Raw genomic sequence first — 20134 nt, forward strand, 5'->3', positions numbered from 1 at the left:
TTCAGTTGCAGACTCCGTCACTACTGGTCATGCAACCATGACATGTTCTACAAAGAAGGCGTGAGCATGTTAAGAAGCGTGACTCGCGTGTTCACCAGACTCCTAAACACCCTCCCGCTTCCGTCCTCCAATTCCTCGATGCGCTCGATCAGCTCTTCGAGCTTCTCCATTGCCACCATCTCCGCCTCCTCCAAGCCCTTCTTCGACGGCCTCTTCATCGCCCAGACCATCCAAGAACCCCAGCCAGACACTGACAGGAAAACTTCCGTCGACGTGGCCGCTGTTGCCGCTACCGCTTCTGCAATGATCCCGGCGATCTCCGAGTCCGGCCCGATTCCCTGTGCCACGGTAGGGGATCTGGCGAGATCCTTGATGGATGAAGCGAGCCCGGCGATCTCTTTCTCCACCCGGCGGTGGGATCGGGCAGCGGATGCGAGCCGCACGGGGTCGCCGCGGCGAATGGCGGTGCGACCCTCAGAGAGGTGCTGCTTGAGGGCGATGGCGTCGGAGAGGAAGGAGCCGTGGGCGTCGGCGAGGCGGAGGAAGTCGTCGAAGAGGCGGTCGGCCCAGGCGGGCCGGCGGCGAAGGGTGTCCCGGGTCCGGGGAAGGTGGAGGAGATCGTCAAGGGCAGCGAGGAGGCGGTTGATCCGGGCAAACCCATCGCGGCGTGGGGAGGAGCGGAGGGAGCGGATCTCGTCCAGGAGTGGGGAGAGGACGGGGCAAGGCAGACTGGTGGAGCGCATATGGTGGGGCGCGTCGCGGCGGCGGCAAGGGTTGGCGCCAGGGTTGAGGCTCGACAGGGAGAAGGAGAAGCGGAATCCGAAGACCATGAGGTATGCTTTTCTCCCCCGGGCTCTCTTTGATTCTGCTTCTCGTCTTTAGTGATCTTATCAGTAGTAAAATGGCGAGTGATGGGACTCGGATGGCGAAGCGGGAGTAATGGAAGGAGCGTTTTAAAAGGGTGCCTAGAGAGAGAGACAGAAGCGGTGGTGGCATCGCGGGCCAATAAGGTTCCCTTTATAATAATAATAATAATAATATTATTATTATTATTATAATATGCTAAAACAATTATATGAAATTTAAAATATTAAACCTTATAAAAAAAAATAGTGTATAGAGTGATCGGTAAAAAGAGAGAGGAGATAGGACTATAGATAGGGAGTGCAACGCAGGCAAGAGGACTAGTGCTTGAGCATTATAACATTATTTTCTTTGCTCGTACAAGCATGGATGTTTTCGTGATGATAATTATATGGGTATTGGTCTATTCTAAGAAGTTGGATGTAGAAAATAACCAATGACTTTTCAGAAAGCAAAAATATTAACCCAGTAAAACAGTGGCAGCAGTATATTATTAACCTTATATTGAGCCCCCGTAATTAATCAATTATTCTCGAGTGTTATTGTTTAATAATTTTCCCTGATTTTTAATCTACCGCCGACGTACTTTTTATTTTCTTTCCGTTGAGTGACGCGACGGTTCATCGAACCGCACGAGGACCCACGGACAGAGGGGCGACGGATGATGGAATGGAGACATTCATCGAACCGCCCGAGAACCCACGTGCATGAGGTGACGAACGAAAACAGAAACGGCCACATCAAGTCTGTTACCACTAAGCTGTGAACACGTATCATCTTTTTTCTCTTGACCGCAAGCATTTATGGCACATCAGTCAGATCGATCCTCCCTTTGTGTCTATGTTCTATGCATTAAACCAACCAACCTGACATCACATGTAGGTTCTTCGACCTTCGTCTCTCGGGATGGGTATCGGGTGGCTACGTATTTGATTATGTTTCTTTTGGTCTTTGCCTTGGTATGAGTTAAAGAGCCAGAGAAATTTAGGGTGCAAACTGCAGTGTCTGCTGTCTGTTCTTTTAGTAAACTATGAAGTCAAAATAATTTTACACAAGTATATGACAACCTTTTTTCAAGGAACCATTGCAAGAATTAGAGACAACAATGAAATTAAGGGGCAATTTCAACATTGGAAAGACTAAATGCTTTATGTTGGTGCCAAGATAAGATGGCAAGTTGAAATACTTCTTGTACAACTGAAAGCCATTAAGAATGTGGTTATTATAAGCTATCTATCACTCCTTTATTCAATCTTATTTCTTATAATATTTTATGGGGTTTGACTGATTCTTATTTGGTTCCTCCATCCTGTAGAAAGCAACTAAAATCCACTAAACAAATATGCTTATAACTAGTGTTTGTGGTACTTGGTTCAACAGCATGATCAAAGAGTGTGATGTAATGATATATAGTCATCATAAACAAAGAGTGTGATGTAATGATGTATAGTCATCATAAACACATTCTACCTTTCCAAAATTATCAGACTGAGGCTGCCATTGCCAAAACAAGATGTGCAGATCAACCCCTCTACTTGCTTGCCACAAGAGTGGAGAATGATCAGGAAGAACAGAGTTTGAATAGCAATTTCATTCATCAATTAGAAGCAAATAAAACCGAAAAAATTTTAAGTGAGAAAGAAAGAAAACATTAAATCAGCAGAGAGTCCTCATTCTATGTTCAAGAATGTCTACTACAAACACCCAAAAGATTTCTCAAATTGGGTATATCTAAACTACATAAACTCTTTGAATATTACTACCAAGATTTTGATACATTTTGACAATCATATTCCATATATTATGCCAAGCTGATATAGGCATTTGGCTAAAAGAAACTTATAATCAAACTCAGACTGAATTTTCAGTGTTTCTAAATATACCATACACCAGATGTGTGTCAACTCTTTGCATGAGATATTGTTGTCTGAACTACCGAAAAGAAATAAATGCTCTTTGAACACAGATATAAGGAAGCAATGAAAGCTCTTTGGCTGCAATATTCGAAAATCCTTTGCACAAGAATGAGTTTGTCAATGCAAGACTGAACCCTGTGGTGTTACATTGACAAGGGGAGGAGCATTTTACGTTTGCTCTTCCTGTTTTGTCTTATTTGCTTTGTTACTTTCATGCACACAAGAACAACTGCAGTAACACACATCAAAAGAAAAGCAAGCTTCATATACCTGAAGTACAAAGCAACACCTGCGAAGACAAGGAGAGCAAACATCAACATCTCCCATATCACAAATACTGCATCGACCCTGCATCCATACGACGGAAACTGAGTGGATCAGATTGGAAATGCTCTAAGAATGAAAGTGTATACTGAGTTAAAACTTGATTTATGAATTTCTATAGCATTTCAATTCTCCAATAATTGACGCTACAAAGATCAGAGAGAGAATGATTAGCTGGTTTTGGTAAACGACACGACAATCTTGTTTGCAGTCACAGGCTCATAGCCTCATCAATACTCCTTATTAACATCATTATGTTTGAGAATAAACATTGGTAAAAAGAAACATCACCTATAAATTGGAAAACATAATTCTAATTTTAATTGGCATTATCTGTTTAGAGCTACCTGATTAAAGATGGTTTATTTGATAGAATTAGTCAAAATGGATAAGAAGATATTAGCACTGAGAAAAATGGCTGAAGTAGCTGAAGAAATACATGCCACATGGAAGACAACTTGGTGATTAGGCTAGGGAATCTCCACTGTTGTTAGAATATACTAAGGGTGGATTTGAGTGTTATCCCTTGTATTATAAATGTTGGAGGGCTGGGCATAAAAAAAAAAAAAAAGAAGTCTTAAGTGTCTGATAAGAAGAGAATAAGTCAGTACCAACTAATGAAATTCCTCCCTTGAATCCCTTCTTTCACTGACAGCGAACTATCAAAGAAGAAATGTTCTCGTGTATGTTGCACCAAAAGTGGACTAACACTCATAAGTGGAGTTACAAAAATATAGAAAAAGTGGACTTTGATGGAGATAGCTCCAAAGTCATTTACCAAAAAGCAGAGGGAAACATAATTAATTTGTTCAACTTTGGTGAACTTCACCTTCTGATTTTCAAATAATTAAACTATCACAACCCAACCAAATGGAAAACCAACTGATAACCAGATGAGCCTAGAGCCACATAACCTAAAATATTTAAACTCAAGTTAATGATGATTAGTATATCTAACTTTGTAAACCAACACATCAATTCTGCCACTTTTGGTGTGGTTTTGGTACTGATTGACAGTTGAAGTGATACAATTCCAATATGTATTGACGAACTAACATTTGGTATGAATCAACACAGTTGAGACCAGAAGAAAGGGGAAGAGAAGATGGGAGGAGGATGAGGAAGCAAAGGAGGTGTATCAAAAAAGGTGTAAGTGATGACCCTTGTGAGGAGGAAAAGAAGGCAGCTATACCAAGCAGCAAGTTCGGTTTCTACACTAGGTGTGAGAAAAAGGAAATTCTATCCAAATTACTTTGGATCGGTAATCAATTTGAACTTGAGGTTCAATCAAATATATTATCATTTTAGTCAACTTTCTTTTCTATAAAATAATTTTAGTATTTTGGAGGTGGCTTTTGTAGATATCATAAGTTGTTGTCACATAGCTCATCTTCTACATTTCTATTTTAGTCTCATAAATTGCTCAAGGAGAAAATAAATGGAGCCAATGAAAAATAAAGAAAAAAAATCAAAATTTGTGTAATTGAAGATTACACAGAATGATTAACCCTAAAAGAAAAAAAGTTTGGACTGAGGCCTTTTTGCCTACAAATGTGTGTGGAATGAGGCCTTGCTGTTCTATATTTTCTCCTCATCCATAATCCACCAAAACCATACAATACTAATAACCTGATGCTATTATAGTTGTCAACAGGTGGAAACATAAGGTTCAACCTCATATTTAACTAAAGTTATTTGAGAAGGGTAGCATCAGTGTCTTTCTCTCTTCTTAAGACAATTATGCATTGTATTTTCATTGTTGAAATATTTTTTTCTGCAAATCGAATGTGTTTTACCTCATCCTCCCCTTTATTTGTCTTTTTCTTCACTGACTTTATCTTTGATTTCTTAAGCCTTAGCACCCTTGAAGTTGTTTACGTTAAATCCTTTCCTACTTGATCCCCTTTATAAAGTGTAATACTAAGTCTGCTTTGGTAAACCTGGTGAGAAGATTGACCCATTAGTTTGATAAGCTTAGAACCACATGGTCCAACACACTCAAAACCAACACATCCACCCTATAAACCATCCTTAACTTCCAACACATCAAGCCCTATAAAGCAACACATCCACCCTTAACTTCCAACATGGGATCTCAAAGGTTGGACTTTCTCATGTATCCTAGAATCAACCCATAATAGACAATATGTGAGGCCCAACTTAGAGGTAGTTTCATGTTATGATATGCCTCTAGCTTATCAACAAGTAGTCCTTTACTATTTGGTGCATCTCACTGAATAGAACTAAGTTAATTTCAATACAAATTATAATCATGACTCAGCCCGATGGAAAAATTAACTCATCAACTTAACGAGTCTGGAACATCAATCAAAATACTAGAACTCAAACTGATGTTAGTAGCATATCTAGCCCTATAAATCAACACATCTGTCCTCCCACATTCAATATATGAGAAACTAGGACAACCTGATGAGGAAAAAAACAAGATATGTTAATATGAGTTATTTAAAACATCTTCATTTGTATTGCAAGTTTTCAACAACTATAGCATTTTGAGAATCGTAGAATTATACTTCTAAAACATTACATTATCATCATGTCTGTTGGAATTCAAAGGATATTTAAGTTGGTATTATACTAATCAGGAGAGTGTTAGTTAAAGAAGGATAAGTACCAAGGTGACTACCAGGAAAATGAGAATTTGAATCAAAAGCCTATGAAATGAAGAATTTGTTGTAAGCTGGTGTAAAAGATTACCTTTAGCCTAGTATTTGGACTCTATTGCTCAAGAGGATGTTTTGTGTTTTAAATGTTGAAGGGTCATTTGTGTTTTAAAGGCCTAGTACATTGACTGCATCATACTAATTGTGCCACATAGATGCCTTATATATGTTTGAGGGGTAGTATTAGATTTGCATCGGTATGTAACCTAGAGTCATCACTATATATAATTGATCACATAGGCATAGCATACTGCTCATGTCATTTGCTGTACTGCATGAACAAGAAGCAGCATCCACTGTATCATAGAATGAAAAACATAGGTCTACCCCTCACTTCTCTCTCCACAGAAATAGGAAAGTTACAAGCAGTATTAAAGATGAGAAAGGTAAGAAAAGACAATGAAAAAATGAAAAGAGTTTACTTGTGCAATCCATCATGAAAAAGACATCACTAGTGGTTCGCCATTCTCGTTTGCCCCAATTTCTAACAAATAAACAATTTCAAAAAATACCTTCCACAAAATCTAAGTTTAAGACTTCATGGATTCTTAAACTTAGATTTTGTCAATATAAAACTCTATGATAGTCAAAAACAAAATAAGTTTCTTAAATGGGCAGGATAATTTTTCAATGGCCATGATGGAATCCAAACTTCACTGAATCAAATAGTTCTAGGACTTCAAGCTTTGCAAAAGAAACTAAAAAAATTGTCTAATAGCAAAACAAATACGACTAATCTTCCACTAACAATTGCTAATTTTGGCTCCTCTATCAACCACACAATCCTGATTCAATTCTCCTATAATTTTTGGTTTGCTAAAAAGCCTGACTTCAAGGGGCTTGTCAAGAAAGAAAATCAAATTATGTTTAAATGAAAGATAGGACTAATTTGATGAATGTTAGTGTTGTTGAACTTTCACCTTCACACTCGGATCTCCTCAACTATGTAAGACCCTCACCAAAGGGAACTTGTCATGCTTTGCTTCTTAAGCCTCCTCAAGCAATCCATGTTGCTATGCATCACCATAAAGGTGGGTCTGATCTGGTTTTACCTATCATCACAAACTAAACATCATAATTAAGTCCTTAATGGGTCTAAAAAGAAGTTTTCGTTCATGACTTATTCTCAGGTAGAATGTTATGGTACAAGTGCAACCTAGCATTGTGCCAATTACGGATTCTAAAAGTCTTATCGGACGAGCGGTAACTGTGTCGGTCCTAAGAAACTTAAATTTGTCGAGGATAATCATCTAGGCTATCATGTGCCGATTTATATGAAACCCAACATCTCGATTCAAAATACCGTATCGAATTCATACTTCGTAAACAGAAGACAATCTAGATAACCAAACACGACTAGAGCAGAAGAATTCAGGAAATAATATGGCAATAAACCGCTTAAAATTACCGTGAGGAGGCATGGGAGGAGGTGGAGGAGAAGAAGGAGGCGGTGGCCCACTCGTGCTTGGATCGCATCTGGTATTCCCTCAGCTGCTCCGCGAGGTTCGATCTCGTTATCATCTTTCTCGATCTAAACAACACCAACACCAACAATAATAACCCGATCCCCTTTTTATCTTCCTTGTGACCCTTCAATCTCCGTCTCCAAAATAGAAATCGAGAGATCTTCTAATCCCTCGACCAACCCAACACCCGCGATCCGAGGAAATCCCCAAGTAGACCGATGACCCTCGATCCGATCGGATCTGCGTTTCGCCGCTTGCTCGCCACAAGTCGGCCGGGGATCGGAGAGGAGACGGCGGTTTTTTGGGGAGGGGGTGGGGTGGGGGCGGAGGCAGGACGAGGGTCACGATTGCGACGGCCAACGCGTATCTCTTCGCCATCGGTTCATTTCGTTTTGACTGATCTCGTCGCCTGTTCACAGCTCATGCCAACAACATCGGGACGGATCGATCTATGCGAACCATAAGTTCCTTGGACGAGTAGGGCTTGAGATAGCGAATTCAAGTCCGACCGGCAGTAACACGACCTGATTTGGTCCAATCTGGATTAATTTTGACCAGCCTTGACTACAATAGGAATGAGTTCGTACTCACTCCTTTCTAATTGACTATTTAGGCTTGTATTTCCGTTCCAAAATTATATTTATATATATATATATATATATAAGATTAGAAGAAAGAAAGCAAATAATAAAGTGAAAAGGCAGCAAGAGAACCACAAAAGGCAGACTGAGACTGTATGGTTAGTGGGCTTGCGCAAAAAGAAGACGTCGCCCCTGCAACCTTCCTTGCATTCCCCTTTCCATTTGCTTGAGAGAGAGAGAGAGAGGTTGGCTCGCGGCGTCTTCTTCTTCTTCTTCTTCTTCTTCTGACCTTTTCTTTATCTTTCGCCCGTCCCATACCTCTTTCGGGAGCGAGAGGCAAGCCCCGTGAAGAATCCATCGGCGGGGACATCCCACATTGCTCCCGAATCGTCTCCGGCTTCAGTTTCCCGGTGTCGGCAAGCATGGGGAGCCTCTCGTTCGAGGAGGAGTACGCCTCCGACCAGCCGAGCGACAGCCGTGGCGGCGGCAGCTACAGCCCCAGCGCGGATGTCTCGGGGTCCGACTCCTCCAGCGAAATTTCCGGCCGGGGGTTCCCCGCCGCCTCGGCTTCGGCCTCATCCGCCGGCGCGTCCCTGCTCCCCGCCGGGGATGTGCTCTTCTGGGAGGCGAAGTTGGAGAAGAGAGCCACTGATGTCTCCGGTTAGTTGCCAACATTTTTCACCTCATTTCCACTTCGAATCCCTTTTTCATTTTTTTGGAAATTTTCCCTCTTTTGGATTGTAAATGAGTTATCTTTTCTCAGAAGTGGAGATGATGAAGGAGAGATTCGCCAAGCTGCTTCTTGGCGAAGACATGTCGGGTGGTGGCAAAGGCGTCTGCACCGCCCTCGCGATCTCAAATGCCATCACCAATCTCTCCGGTGAGATCCAATTCCTTCTCTCTACTTCACTCTATTTAGTAAGAATTATTGTCTTAGAATGTTTCTTCTTGTTATAAATGGTTAATCCAGCTACTGTTTTCGGAGAATTATGGAGATTGGAGCCACTGGCGCCCCAGAAGAAGACAATGTGGCGAAGGGAGATGGAGTGGTTGTTGAGCGTGAGTGACTACATTGTGGAGCTCGTCCCTTCCATCCAAGAATTCCCTAGCGGTGGCACCTTTGAGGTGATGGTCTCTCGTCCTCGTGCCGACCTCCACATCAACCTCCCAGCTCTCAAGAGACTGGACGCTATGCTTCTTGGCATACTGGAGGGGTTCCGTGATACCGAGTTCTGGTATGTGGATCGTGGAATTCTGGTTGCTGATGCTGATGAGAATGGAAGTGGGAGCTATCCACCTTCCTTTTCTGGGAGGCCATCTTTGAGACAGGAGGAGAAGTGGTGGTTACCGGTCCCAAGAGTTCCACCAAATGGTCTCTCTAAGGAGGAAAGGAAGAGGTTGCAGCAGTCCAGGGATTGTGCAAATCAGATACTGAAGGCAGCTATGGCAATTAATAGTGGGGTTCTTGCTGAGATTGAAATTCCTAATGTCTACTTCGAAACCTTGCCCAAGGTATGGATTCTCGGACAGTTGTTACTTTATCTTTGGCCCGTTTAAAGTAGAACATGTATTTAAAATTTTGAATATTCATGCTTCTGAGATCTAATATAGTTTTATGACAATTATCAGTGGTCTAACACAACCCTTCATATTTTTCGTCTGGGCCTTAGACTGACATTATCTTTGAGCATTCTCATAAAAAATGTACTAAAAGTTTGTCAATGGATACCCTACAAAGAGCAAGCAATCTTTCTGATATCATTGTTTTATTTTGTGATGCACACTCATGGAAGAGGTGCATCCACTTCAGATCAACAAGTTCCTGACATCTTAACTTATCATAGTCCATGACTACTATTGGAAACTTGATATCAGAGGAGTGGGAGTTCAGATTCTGCACCTGTCTACGGTGACCCTTGGCCAAGAGTAACTTTTTACTTCAATAGAACTTTCATGTTTTAGCTAGACATCATTTAATTGTTCTCGGAGTTCTTGTACTTTATTTGGTAATCAATGCTCTTTCTTATGGATACTTGGATTATCTGAATGAAAGTATCTTCTGTCTTCTATTGTGAGCTAGCTTTTGTTTATCCAGGACTAGTAATCTTGGACATGATGTACTTACAGAAAAATAAGGGGGAATGAAGGTATAAACTATATAAAAAAAAATGCAACACAAAGTATCGTTATATGAAATTGGCACTTCAGCACCAACAGAAGCATGAAATTATGCTAGCAGTAAGTACTTTCTATAAAGTCAATAACATCTGGATTTATTGGTCTAAGAAAAGAACATGATTATTATCTACAAACTTTGACGAGAAAGATGCGTCGGTTGCTGCAATTAGTAATCATTTAGCAGTTATTATGTAACTGAGCTAGTACTTAAGTCATGTGAAGTTGGTGTGTTCTCCAATGAACCTACTCTTAGAGTAACTTGGAAAAAAAGCTATCAATCCAAATTTGCCACCGGCATGCATGATCATCAACCAGACTACATCCGAGTGCAGCCAGCTCCTGTTATGTTTGTTCTTGTCATATCGAAGTTCTTCATAATTCTTTCTACAATTTTGATGAGTTGCAGAGTGGGAAATCCTGTTTAGGTGACATCATCCACCGTTACATAATTGCTGATCAATTTTCACCTGAGTGCCTGCTGGACCTCCTGGACTTGTCATCTGAGCACCATATTCTAGAAATAGCAAATAGGATCGAAGCAGCATTATATGTTTGGGGGCTGAAAGGCCAAAGCAGACACTCTCCATTGAAAGCCAAGAAGAATTCATGGAGTGGGAAGGTCAAGGGTCTTGTTATCAACAAAGAAAGAAGTCTGCTTCTCGCACAACGGGCTGAGGGTCTTTTGCAGAGCTTACGAATTCGTTACCCTGGTCTGCCTCAGACTGATCTGGATATGAACAAGATCCTGTACAATAAGGTAATTCTTAAAGTTCTGTTTGTAGCTAATATATTACCCTGATTTAAATTGAATTGCTCCAAATCATCCAGCCAATTAGACTGATTCTGGATGCCTCTTAATCATATTATATAAACTGAGAATATGCCAGTGATACTGAATTTTGATAGCAACAAAGCTTGTTTCTCTGACCTTCAATACTGGAAAAATTGAACCAAGCATGTAAAAACCTCTTTTGCAGGATATAGGACAGTCCATCCTCGAGAGCTATTCGAGGGTCATGGAGAGTTTGGCATTTAACATTGTCGCAAGGATTGATGACTTGATCTTCGTAGATGATGCTACAAAGAAGTGTGCTGCTGCTGAAGCCATTTCTGTATTTAATCGAGGAGGGCTGGGAGGACTTCCACTTCAGAAAAGGATATCGCGCAGTCCGTTCTCGATTCAAAACACACCATATGTCTCACCATTTGCTACACCTTCATTTTGTTCTTCCACCCCAGCTATCGGAAGCCCAGTAAGACTGACATCTTCCTTAAAAAAGGACAGTCTCCAAGAGCAATAAGGGGGTAAAGTAGAGAAGCCCATCTCTTATAACACAGAGAGTATGTTCATACACTAGGAACCTTAGTGCCAAGAAAGAGACCAACTTCAAATGAGGGTCAGTTGATTGCTCTTGCAAAAGCTGGATCTGTGAGCCATCTATTACATGGAAAGCAGAGGATCAAATGTGAGCCAGTGGTTGTCTGGTTGATAGGTTTGTTCCTGTACATTACTAGTAGGATCAAAGGTGAGGTTCTTGCAGTATCTTGTTTCCTTTCAACCTGTCATTACTGAAACTGAACAGTGGCTGGAAAGATGTTCATCATTTCTAATACTTGAATCAAAAACATGTCAGAAACTCAAATAATTGGACTTTACGGCTTGTTATTATTTGCAAAATAAATCGAAAAAATCACCAGGAAAAATATTTCTTGAATAATACCATCACCAAAAAATGAGATTAAATTTAGATGTTCACAATTGAATATAAGGTTTGCAAAGAATTCAAGTTATTCTGCAAAGGAAAACAAAACTATAGACCTTTCTCCTATACCTAAAAACTTAGATCAGCTAACTGCAAGCTTTCCATGTAGAAGGTAGCCTTGTGGAGGTCAAAGCAGGCATAGCCCGCAAGTTTACATCCAAGGGCAGCATTCGGTACTCGATCTCGAGCTCCTTCAATACCTTGATCATCTCCTGAACCACAAGCTCCCTCCTCTTCCATCTCTCGTTGATTTCCTGAAAGTTCATGCGGTGTCGCAACCAGATCGATATCAGCAACCTGTTCATGTCATCCACATCCTTGATCACAACAGTTGGACTCGGGTGCCAGTGATCCTTTTTCCTCTCGATGAACCTGAAATGATTGCAGAAGCTCAAATGCTATTCCAAGAAGGTGTCATTTTGATTCCAGAATAGAAGCTAATGCCACACCACAAAGAGATTGTGAATGGCTTTTCCAACAAAATGTTCATCATACTTACGCCATTATTCTTTCTTTCATGAGAGCAAGCTTTTCCACCGGCGTCGAAACATGAACAGAGAAGTCGACTGCATCTCCCATGTCTGGACTTCTATAGATATTACCTATAGGTAGAGTTGCCAGCACACCGTTTGGGTAGGAAACTTTCTGGTTATCGTATCTCAGAAATATTGTCGTAAGAATGTTCATCTCCTCAACAATCATCTGAACATGAGAAAAAAACACCACCATTAGGTAAATTAGAAGAGCATCCCAATTCAGTATATCAAAGTGTTCCTCTGCTCACCTGAACTCCTCCTATTTCACAGCGATCGCCGACATCAAAGGGATGCATCACAAACAAAAAGATAATGGCTTCGAAGATCATCTTCAACGTGTTTCCAAAGACAAAAGTCACCAGAAGAAGTTGCGAACTAAGGAAAACGAAGAACTTCGTTGTTGCAATGTCTAGGATGAGAAGCCATATCGCAAGCACAACGACGGCTACAACTACAGTTGCCATCTGATGGAGCTTGTTGACTGCTGTTTTGGTATCGTTCAGTGTTAGAGCCAAAGCTCTTCGTTCTTTGAAGACATTAACCTGCAGTGGAAGAACGATGAACCGATTCAGTTCTCTGATGTGAAGTTATATGTACGCACACCAATGAGGGGTTGGTTCAGTACCACCCAGTTCTTGAGAGACTTCTTGGTGACTCTTTCGTTTTCTTCAGCTCCTTCAAACAGACCCATAGTCCTTAGAGCTTCATCTTCCCTCAAGAAATGCATCAAATCTTCCAAGTAGATATGCCTGCAGATTTTATACTCGATAAGCTAATTATCAGAATAACTCAATGCGACAGTCGAAACGAGAAAAAAGACGTACTTTTCACCGGGCTTGGCTACATTATTGAAGATCGTCCTGGCAGCAACCTTGGCCTCTCGCTCGCTTTGTATCTGCATCGCGGAGGATTCATCCTCCATGCTGGCACGCACCAACCGCTCGTGAAGAGTCGACAGCGTGCCATGCCGCACAATCTTCATCATCCTCTTCATAATCCAGGCTGGTACATTCTTCTGGCTCAATCTATGGAGGTGTTCGATCGTGATCCCCTCCTGCTTCTGACCAATTTCCTTCCTTCTCATTGCATTTGCAGACCTCGCACTGTTACCATTCTGCGACCCTTTCTGCAGGGTTAACGTTCTCAGGTCAGCGGGAATTGCAACGCCTGCGTTCTGAAATCTTTCGACTTCGGAGAAGAAGTGGTTGTCCTCGTCTCTTGTTCGCTGGGATCGCATCCATGGTGGACTTGACAGGGTCTCGATCACATACTGGTTAAACAGAGCTTCTTGGATGCGGTCGAAGTAAGTGCTCACATGGAAGGAGGAGGCGAGGGACTTGATGACGATGGTCTCGGCGAGGCGGAAGAAGGTGGCAACAAGCAGGCAAATTAGGATTTTGCTAACGTAGTCGACGGCTTTGCTGTTGGTGTGGCGCTGGATCTTTTGGTCGAACTGGAGGTGCCAAGCGAGGAGGACGAGGCCGAGCCAGAGACAGTTCTGCACGGGCTTGCGGACGCCGTAGACGAAGTAGAGGACGCGCTTGCGGAGGAGGAAGTTGCGCTCCATGAAGAAGACGAGGAGGCGGATGCCCCACCAGGAGACGAGGCGGCTGCAGATGAGGACGAGGAAGAGCACGACCCACATCCAGAGGCGGAGGCCCCAGACGGAACAGCGGCGGAGGGCCGGCACGGCGAGGGCCGCGGCAAGGGCGGCGAAGACGAGGAGGAGGCTGGCCCACTGGAGGGCCGTCCAGGGCTGGAACTTTGCGCGCGTGAAGTCGTCGTCCGCGGGGAGGTCCTCGACGAGGAAAGGATCCTCGTCGTCCTCGTCGGTCATCGACCCACCGAGAAGCTGCGAACGGAGCTGCCCGGAAGGCAGCGGACTGGAACGGGTCGTCGACCGGCCAGCCTCGGCCGCCAACGCACCAGACCGGGGCTGAGGCGCGGGGTCCATGAGTCGGGAGCGGGTCTTCGTCCTCAGCAAGGTGGATGCCCGGCAGAAAGAGGCGTTGGAATTCCATCGATCGACCTCGGCGCCGCTGCCATCGCCGGATCCAGACATGATGCTGCCATCATCGGTGGTGGCGGACACAACTTCGAAGGCAACGTGGGGCTCCTTGGAGGCGGAGACAGAGACAGACGACACCTTCGGATCGACATCGACGTCAACTCCGAATCTTTCCATGCGGGAAGAAGCCGCCGGCACGTGGGCCGCCCCGGCCTCGCTCAAGAACTCGCAGCTGGGGTCCCTCCAAATCTTGTGCCCATTGGCGTCGATGTGCGCATTGGAAAGCTTGTCGACACCGACGACGACAGCGTGGCGGTCGGCAGCAGAGTGGCGGGAGGGGATGGGCGAGGCGAAAGGATTCCAAGGAGCGTCGCCCATGATGGAAGACGAAGCCGATGCAGAGATTGCAGGATGATGAGGAGTGTGCAGATATATAGAGCAGCGATGGCCTCAATCCTTTCCCTAACTGGATGATCATCATGCCGGTGATTAAGTTGGAGATCCACAAGAAAGCAGCTTAACTTGTCGATTCCAATTCGAGTTCGGAAGAAGAAGATTCCTTTCCTTCTCCGTGGTGGCCTGGTGGAGAATCGGCCAGGGGAAGAGGAGAGAGAAAGGAGACGAGGAATCGGAGTTGGAATTGGACGAGGGGACGGATTTGGAAAGAGCGAGATATGGTGGGATCTAATGGCCATCTTTGACAGGATCTACGTCGCCTTCGCCGCCGTCGCCGCCGATGATGTGGGATGCGTGAGTGCATGACTTCAAGATTCGTGCCCGCGCCCGGATGATTCGTGTTCGGTCTTGATCGACGTGGACAAGTACCCCACACTTCCCCAGTTCGGGTCCGACTCGTGATTTTGATTTTGATTTTGATGTAATAATCAATAATGATTTGATCGTGATTTTGATGTAATGATTAGTCAAAGTCAAGTGACGTTGATTTTGATGTAATAATCAATAAAAAAAAACGATTTTAACATATATATATATATAATTTTATAAATAATTTTAATTAATTGATATGTTTCTTTCTATTTGGGCCGAGTGAAGGGTAAAGCCCAAACATATTTGGGCTCGATAACAACCCATGGTATCGGCCTTTTGCCTCATCGCCGCTCCTCGAGAAGATCTGCTTCCCTTTCGGTGGACTCCCCTTTGCTCGACTCGAATCGAACGCCTCCAATCCCAAAGAACAGCTGAATCGGTGATTTCTTCGAGTCACTCGGAGCGATTCGATTTCTTTCCTCTCCGTTTCTGCCTTCTTATTCATTCTTCTGATAAAGATTCGTATCCTTCTTCTCTTTGATCTTTAGTCCCACGCGAATTGATGCGATGGAAGACGGGAGGTAGGAAGCATGGAGACTGAAGCTCAGCGCTCGCTCTCCTTGCGGGCTTCCCGTCGAACGGAGAGGAGCGGTTCGGGTACTCGCCGCAAAGGTCAGGAGTTTCGAAAGTGGACATGTTTTAATTTGTTCTGCTCTCTGTTCTTAAAAGTTGCGACCTTTGTCGATGCAGGCGATGAAACCGATGTCTCTGCCAATGGGAGTGGTCTTCACGATCCGCTGAGGATGGTATGGCGGAAGGGTTTCATACGGTTGGTCTTGGTGTCGGCCATTTTGTGGATGCTGCTCATTCTTTTTGCATTGCTATTTCATTTGTGGTCCTGCCATTCTTCCATTAGCTTCTTCTCAGGTAATACTGAAGTTTCATTCATTTTTTTTGCGTTTGGCATTCATTGTGTAATTAAAACGATTTATACTGTGGCATTGAATATTTTCTGATGGATCTGATGACCTAATAGGAATGAATAGATTATACAAATATATCTGCTAAAATTTATGGTAGACACAACTATCCTTCCATTTCAAGAGTCAAAGTTTATCCCCATTGTACATTCTGTTATATTATGTAATTCTTGGATCATTAGTTGTCTGTTAACCTTTTCTTGGAAAGAGGAAGCAGTACCTTTGTAGAAGAACACGATGTACTTATTTGCATCCTCTTGTTCATCACAATTATTTTTGTCTATCGGATTCAAATGCAAATAGCCTAACAATAAACAAGGAGATTTGGTCTCACTATGATAAGAACATGTTTTGGTGGCATATCTGAAGCCTGAGATGTGGACTTTCTGGCTGTTACAAGAATGGTAGCTATTAAAACATCAATAGAAAAATATACCTTGTGGTACCATCAGAAATTATTGGCAGTCTTAGTCAGAACAAAAATGATATGACCTTGTATTGTAAAAACAAGAATATACACTTCTTGTCTGTTAATGATTTATGAGCCCAGGTTGAGCATGTGATGTGTTAGGTACATGCATATGCATGTTTTTTCTTGTAATACATGTACATGTTTATGTGCATGAAGACTGGTGCAACTATATGTCTGTGTATGCATTTGCTTGTCACTGCAGCAGAGGCTTTTGGTTATCCAATATATTTAATTGTCATTTTTTTTTAATTTTTAACCAATTCTACTTACATCTCCTGTCATCCAGCCTTACTGAATTGACTATTGTCAATCTTAAACAACCATTACTATGCTGACTTTTCCAGTAGTCATTTTCTTTTAAATTTAAATTTTCTAATTTATGTAGATTATTAAAATTTGCTATTCATGACACTCTTTTTCCAGCTCTTTGTAATCAAGATAGCAAAGTATTTATCATCTTAGACACGATGGGTCTCACATCAAAGCCACAGCATCGTAAGATTACTATGACTTCTTTTATGCAAGATTCATAAGTTTCCACTATCTGACTTTTGCACCTTCTGCATTTAGGTTGCGGAATTCCTGTTGTTGATGATCCAGATACCATAGTCATTCCTAAGAGAACTCCTGATACTATTCCAAAAAGTCTAACATATGTATTGGAAGATGAGCAAGTGAATGCAGATGAAAAATCTCAGCCGCTTTTTGGGGGTCATCAGAACTGGACACAAAGAGAGAATAGTTTCAAATTGAATACAACAATGAAGGTAATAAAATTGTGATATGTAGGCTGATGAAGAACACATTAGATGTAGAAATCAGTTCCTCCTCATTACCTATACATTTAATAAACTTGAACTCATTATTAGACAAAAGGACAGACAAACATGTGGAAGCCTCTGTTATTCTTTGATAAGTGTGTTATAAGCATCATGTCAGCATCACAACATTTCATGCTTATAATAATTTCATTATGGTTATGTCCTATAAAAAAGAAATAAGCTGGTCAGGTCTAGCTGGACTCATCTTATGATATCATTTCCATCCTCCGACTGATCCTTGTTACGAAAAATTGTTCTATCTTATTTTTATTATGTGGTGTCCTTGTCTTGTGCTATGAAGTTTTCAGCAACTTCATTTGCAATTAACTGGCCTACTCCTTGGTTTAGTAAGTTTGCTACACTCATTTCAGTCCCGGTCCAAAGGTGTGAATGTATCTGTGGAAATGAGAGAGAAGTGTTTGTGTTGACTAGTGTAGTTAACTGGATAGTCAGACATGTATTTCATAATTTCATTTTTGAAAATGTTATCATACAATATAATCTATTAGCTCAACTTCTCACACTTTCTTTAAATCAAATCTGGTGTAGCATATTCCAACTTCACCTAGCAAGCCTTCATATATGCATTGATACATGCAGACAAATATAATACAGATCTTGAACTTCTCATAGATGATTAGTCTATTATGTTATGCATATAAACATGAAAGAAGTTATCTTAATTTCATAACTTTCATTCATACTCATTGTTCTCACAAGTTTAAAGATTTCTCCAAGTCTTTAAAGGTTTTCATTTACTGCTCTTTATTTCTTTCTAAGGTCCACTGTGGATTTATAAAAAATGGTGGTGGAGAAATGGATGCTGTAGATGTTAAATATGCAAAGAAGTGTAGGTTCGTGGTTGCCTCAGGCATTTTTGATGGGTATGATACTCCCCATCAACCATCAAACATAAGCCAACGTTCTCGAGAACTCTTTTGCTTTCTGATGGTAGTTGATGAAGTGTCTTTTCATTTCATCAAGCAAAATGTTACTGTTAGAGAGGACAGTGATGGAGGAAAATGGGTTGGTATTTGGCGCCTTGTGATGCTACACCATCCACCATATGATGAACCTAGAAGAAACGGAAAGGTTCCTAAGATACTAACTCATAGGTTATTTCCTCAAGCTCAGTATAGCATTTGGGTTGATGGGAAAATGGAGCTTATTGTTGACCCGTTGCTAATTCTTGAAAGGTGGGTTGTTTCTGAGTACTTTGTAACTCGCTAAGAAAATATTTTTTCCGAAGTCCATGCAAATTTTCATGACTTGTATGGTTTTACATTCTGTAAACTTTGTAGATACCTCTGGCGGGGAAAGCACATATTTGCAATTGCTTGTCATAAACATCACAGGAGTATATATGAGGAGGCAGATGCAATCAAACGAAGAAAGAGGTATGCTCGGCCACTGATTGATCTGCATATGAAAATTTACCGCTATGAGGGAATGGAGCTCTGGAGTCCCAAAAAAAGGACAATCAGCGGTAAGCATTACTTTGTTTCCTAACTTGGTGCCAAGTAATAGTATGATAAGTACCATATTTACATAGGTGCTTTAAAGAATATGCATTTAAGTGCCTCCTCACATTAACATAGGATGAAGTTCTAGTCATTTGAAACTCACTAATCCATGTTAAAGATGATGAAGCTAATACTGTCAGTGCGGCTCCATAACTACATCAAATCACTAGGCACTAAAGAATATGATCAAGTTTGTGAAGATATTTGATTGACCTAATGAGAAAATGTTAGTAGGACACAAGGAGGAACTTATATATGGTAAGAGATGCCTCCATAACAATTTCCATTTCACATGGAAGTCCATTTACACAACAAGGTTTCTAATATTAGTCATGGTTGTTCAGGATAGAGCTTTTTAAGTAGTTCAAATAACATCATGCCTTTATCCTTGATTTCAGTTGATGAAAATACATAATGAACGCAGATGTACCAGAGGGCGCAGTCATTATACGTGAGCACACGGCGATGACCAACTTATTCAGCTGCCTTTGGTTCAACGAGGTCAATCTTTTCACGCCGAGGGATCAGCTTAGTTTTGGCTATGTGGTGCACAGACTAGGAGAGGAGTTCAAGTTTTTCATGTTCCCCAACTGTGAATACAATTCCTTGTTCATATTGCATATGCACACCAGGGAACATTCTTCTGTTGTTGAGTGGGTTAAATCCCTAGATGAGTTCAAGGGGAACAAGACTGGACTCAGAGAGACCAGGGGAGGTCTAGGGCTATGGAAACCCTACCCAGGGGACCTCAGCTCTGTCCAACTCCCTTCTGTTAAAAGAACATCACCTGCAGGGTGATATTGTATCATGATCCTGATGAATAAAATGTAAGGAGGTTCTGATCTTTCATGTTTTAATTGTCTGATCTGAGATTTTATGGATTCTTAATGAGTTTTATCTAAGTGGATTTGTACACATCTGCCACAATATTTCAACTGCATAAAACCATTGTCAAAGAATACCTACTCAGGATCATGCAAACTTTCATCCCTGCTCTTTTACAAGGTAAATAAACTGGAAATTTAATTAGAAACAGAATTTATCAACTGTTGGAAATCCATCACACAGTAGGCAAACAGTAATACTAGTGGAGTGCCTTCCTCATGACAACAAGCCTAGTGATGGAAAGAAATGCTATCATCCGATACTAATTTTGATAACTTGATCTATGAAATCAGGTTGATACAATATTGATATGCTGAAAAATAAAAAAATAATAATAACATTGTACTAGCATCAAGTGTATATGT

General features: G+C 41.7%; 5 protein-coding genes across 5 annotated transcripts; 2 read left to right on the forward strand and 3 right to left on the reverse strand.

Annotated features, from left to right (window-relative positions):
- Positions 1 to 47: 47 nt before the first annotated feature.
- On the reverse strand, positions 48 to 743 carry LOC135651384 (uncharacterized). The gene has a single exon (XM_065171448.1). It carries the CDS (start codon positions 741 to 743, stop codon positions 48 to 50), a length of 696 nt encoding a protein of 231 aa, XP_065027520.1.
- A 2090-nt stretch (positions 744 to 2833) lies between these two features.
- On the reverse strand, positions 2834 to 7667 carry LOC135651082 (uncharacterized). The gene is made up of 2 exons (XM_065170874.1): positions 7197 to 7667; positions 2834 to 3128 (listed from the first exon to the last, which is right to left on the reverse strand). Exons 1-2 carry the CDS (start codon positions 7307 to 7309, stop codon positions 2924 to 2926), a joined length of 318 nt encoding a protein of 105 aa, XP_065026946.1. The 5' UTR covers positions 7310 to 7667; the 3' UTR covers positions 2834 to 2923.
- A 319-nt stretch (positions 7668 to 7986) lies between these two features.
- On the forward strand, positions 7987 to 11658 carry LOC104000479 (rop guanine nucleotide exchange factor 1-like). Its single transcript, XM_009422547.3, has 5 exons — positions 7987 to 8495; positions 8599 to 8715; positions 8806 to 9347; positions 10420 to 10770; positions 10991 to 11658. Exons 1-5 carry the CDS (start codon positions 8258 to 8260, stop codon positions 11312 to 11314), a joined length of 1572 nt encoding a protein of 523 aa, XP_009420822.2. The 5' UTR covers positions 7987 to 8257; the 3' UTR covers positions 11315 to 11658.
- Positions 11659 to 11771: 113 nt separating this feature from the next.
- LOC135650737 (mechanosensitive ion channel protein 8-like) lies at positions 11772 to 14970 on the reverse strand. Its single transcript, XM_065170301.1, has 5 exons — positions 13137 to 14970; positions 12938 to 13061; positions 12561 to 12854; positions 12276 to 12478; positions 11772 to 12148 (listed from the first exon to the last, which is right to left on the reverse strand). The coding sequence occupies exons 1-5, from the start codon at positions 14696 to 14698 to the stop codon at positions 11863 to 11865; spliced, it is 2469 nt and encodes an 822-aa protein (XP_065026373.1). The 5' UTR covers positions 14699 to 14970; the 3' UTR covers positions 11772 to 11862.
- A 433-nt stretch (positions 14971 to 15403) lies between these two features.
- On the forward strand, positions 15404 to 19733 carry LOC135650727 (probable hexosyltransferase MUCI70). Its single transcript, XM_065170282.1, has 8 exons — positions 15404 to 15527; positions 15637 to 15760; positions 15839 to 16015; positions 16964 to 17035; positions 17111 to 17307; positions 18142 to 18557; positions 18663 to 18847; positions 19309 to 19733. Exons 2-8 carry the CDS (start codon positions 15679 to 15681, stop codon positions 19680 to 19682), a joined length of 1503 nt encoding a protein of 500 aa, XP_065026354.1. The 5' UTR covers positions 15404 to 15527; positions 15637 to 15678; the 3' UTR covers positions 19683 to 19733.
- The last annotated feature ends 401 nt before the right edge of the window (positions 19734 to 20134 follow it).

This window comes from Musa acuminata, chromosome BXJ3-10, assembly GCF_036884655.1.
Source record: "Musa acuminata AAA Group cultivar baxijiao chromosome BXJ3-10, Cavendish_Baxijiao_AAA, whole genome shotgun sequence".
Lineage (NCBI taxonomy): Eukaryota > Viridiplantae > Streptophyta > Magnoliopsida > Zingiberales > Musaceae > Musa > Musa acuminata.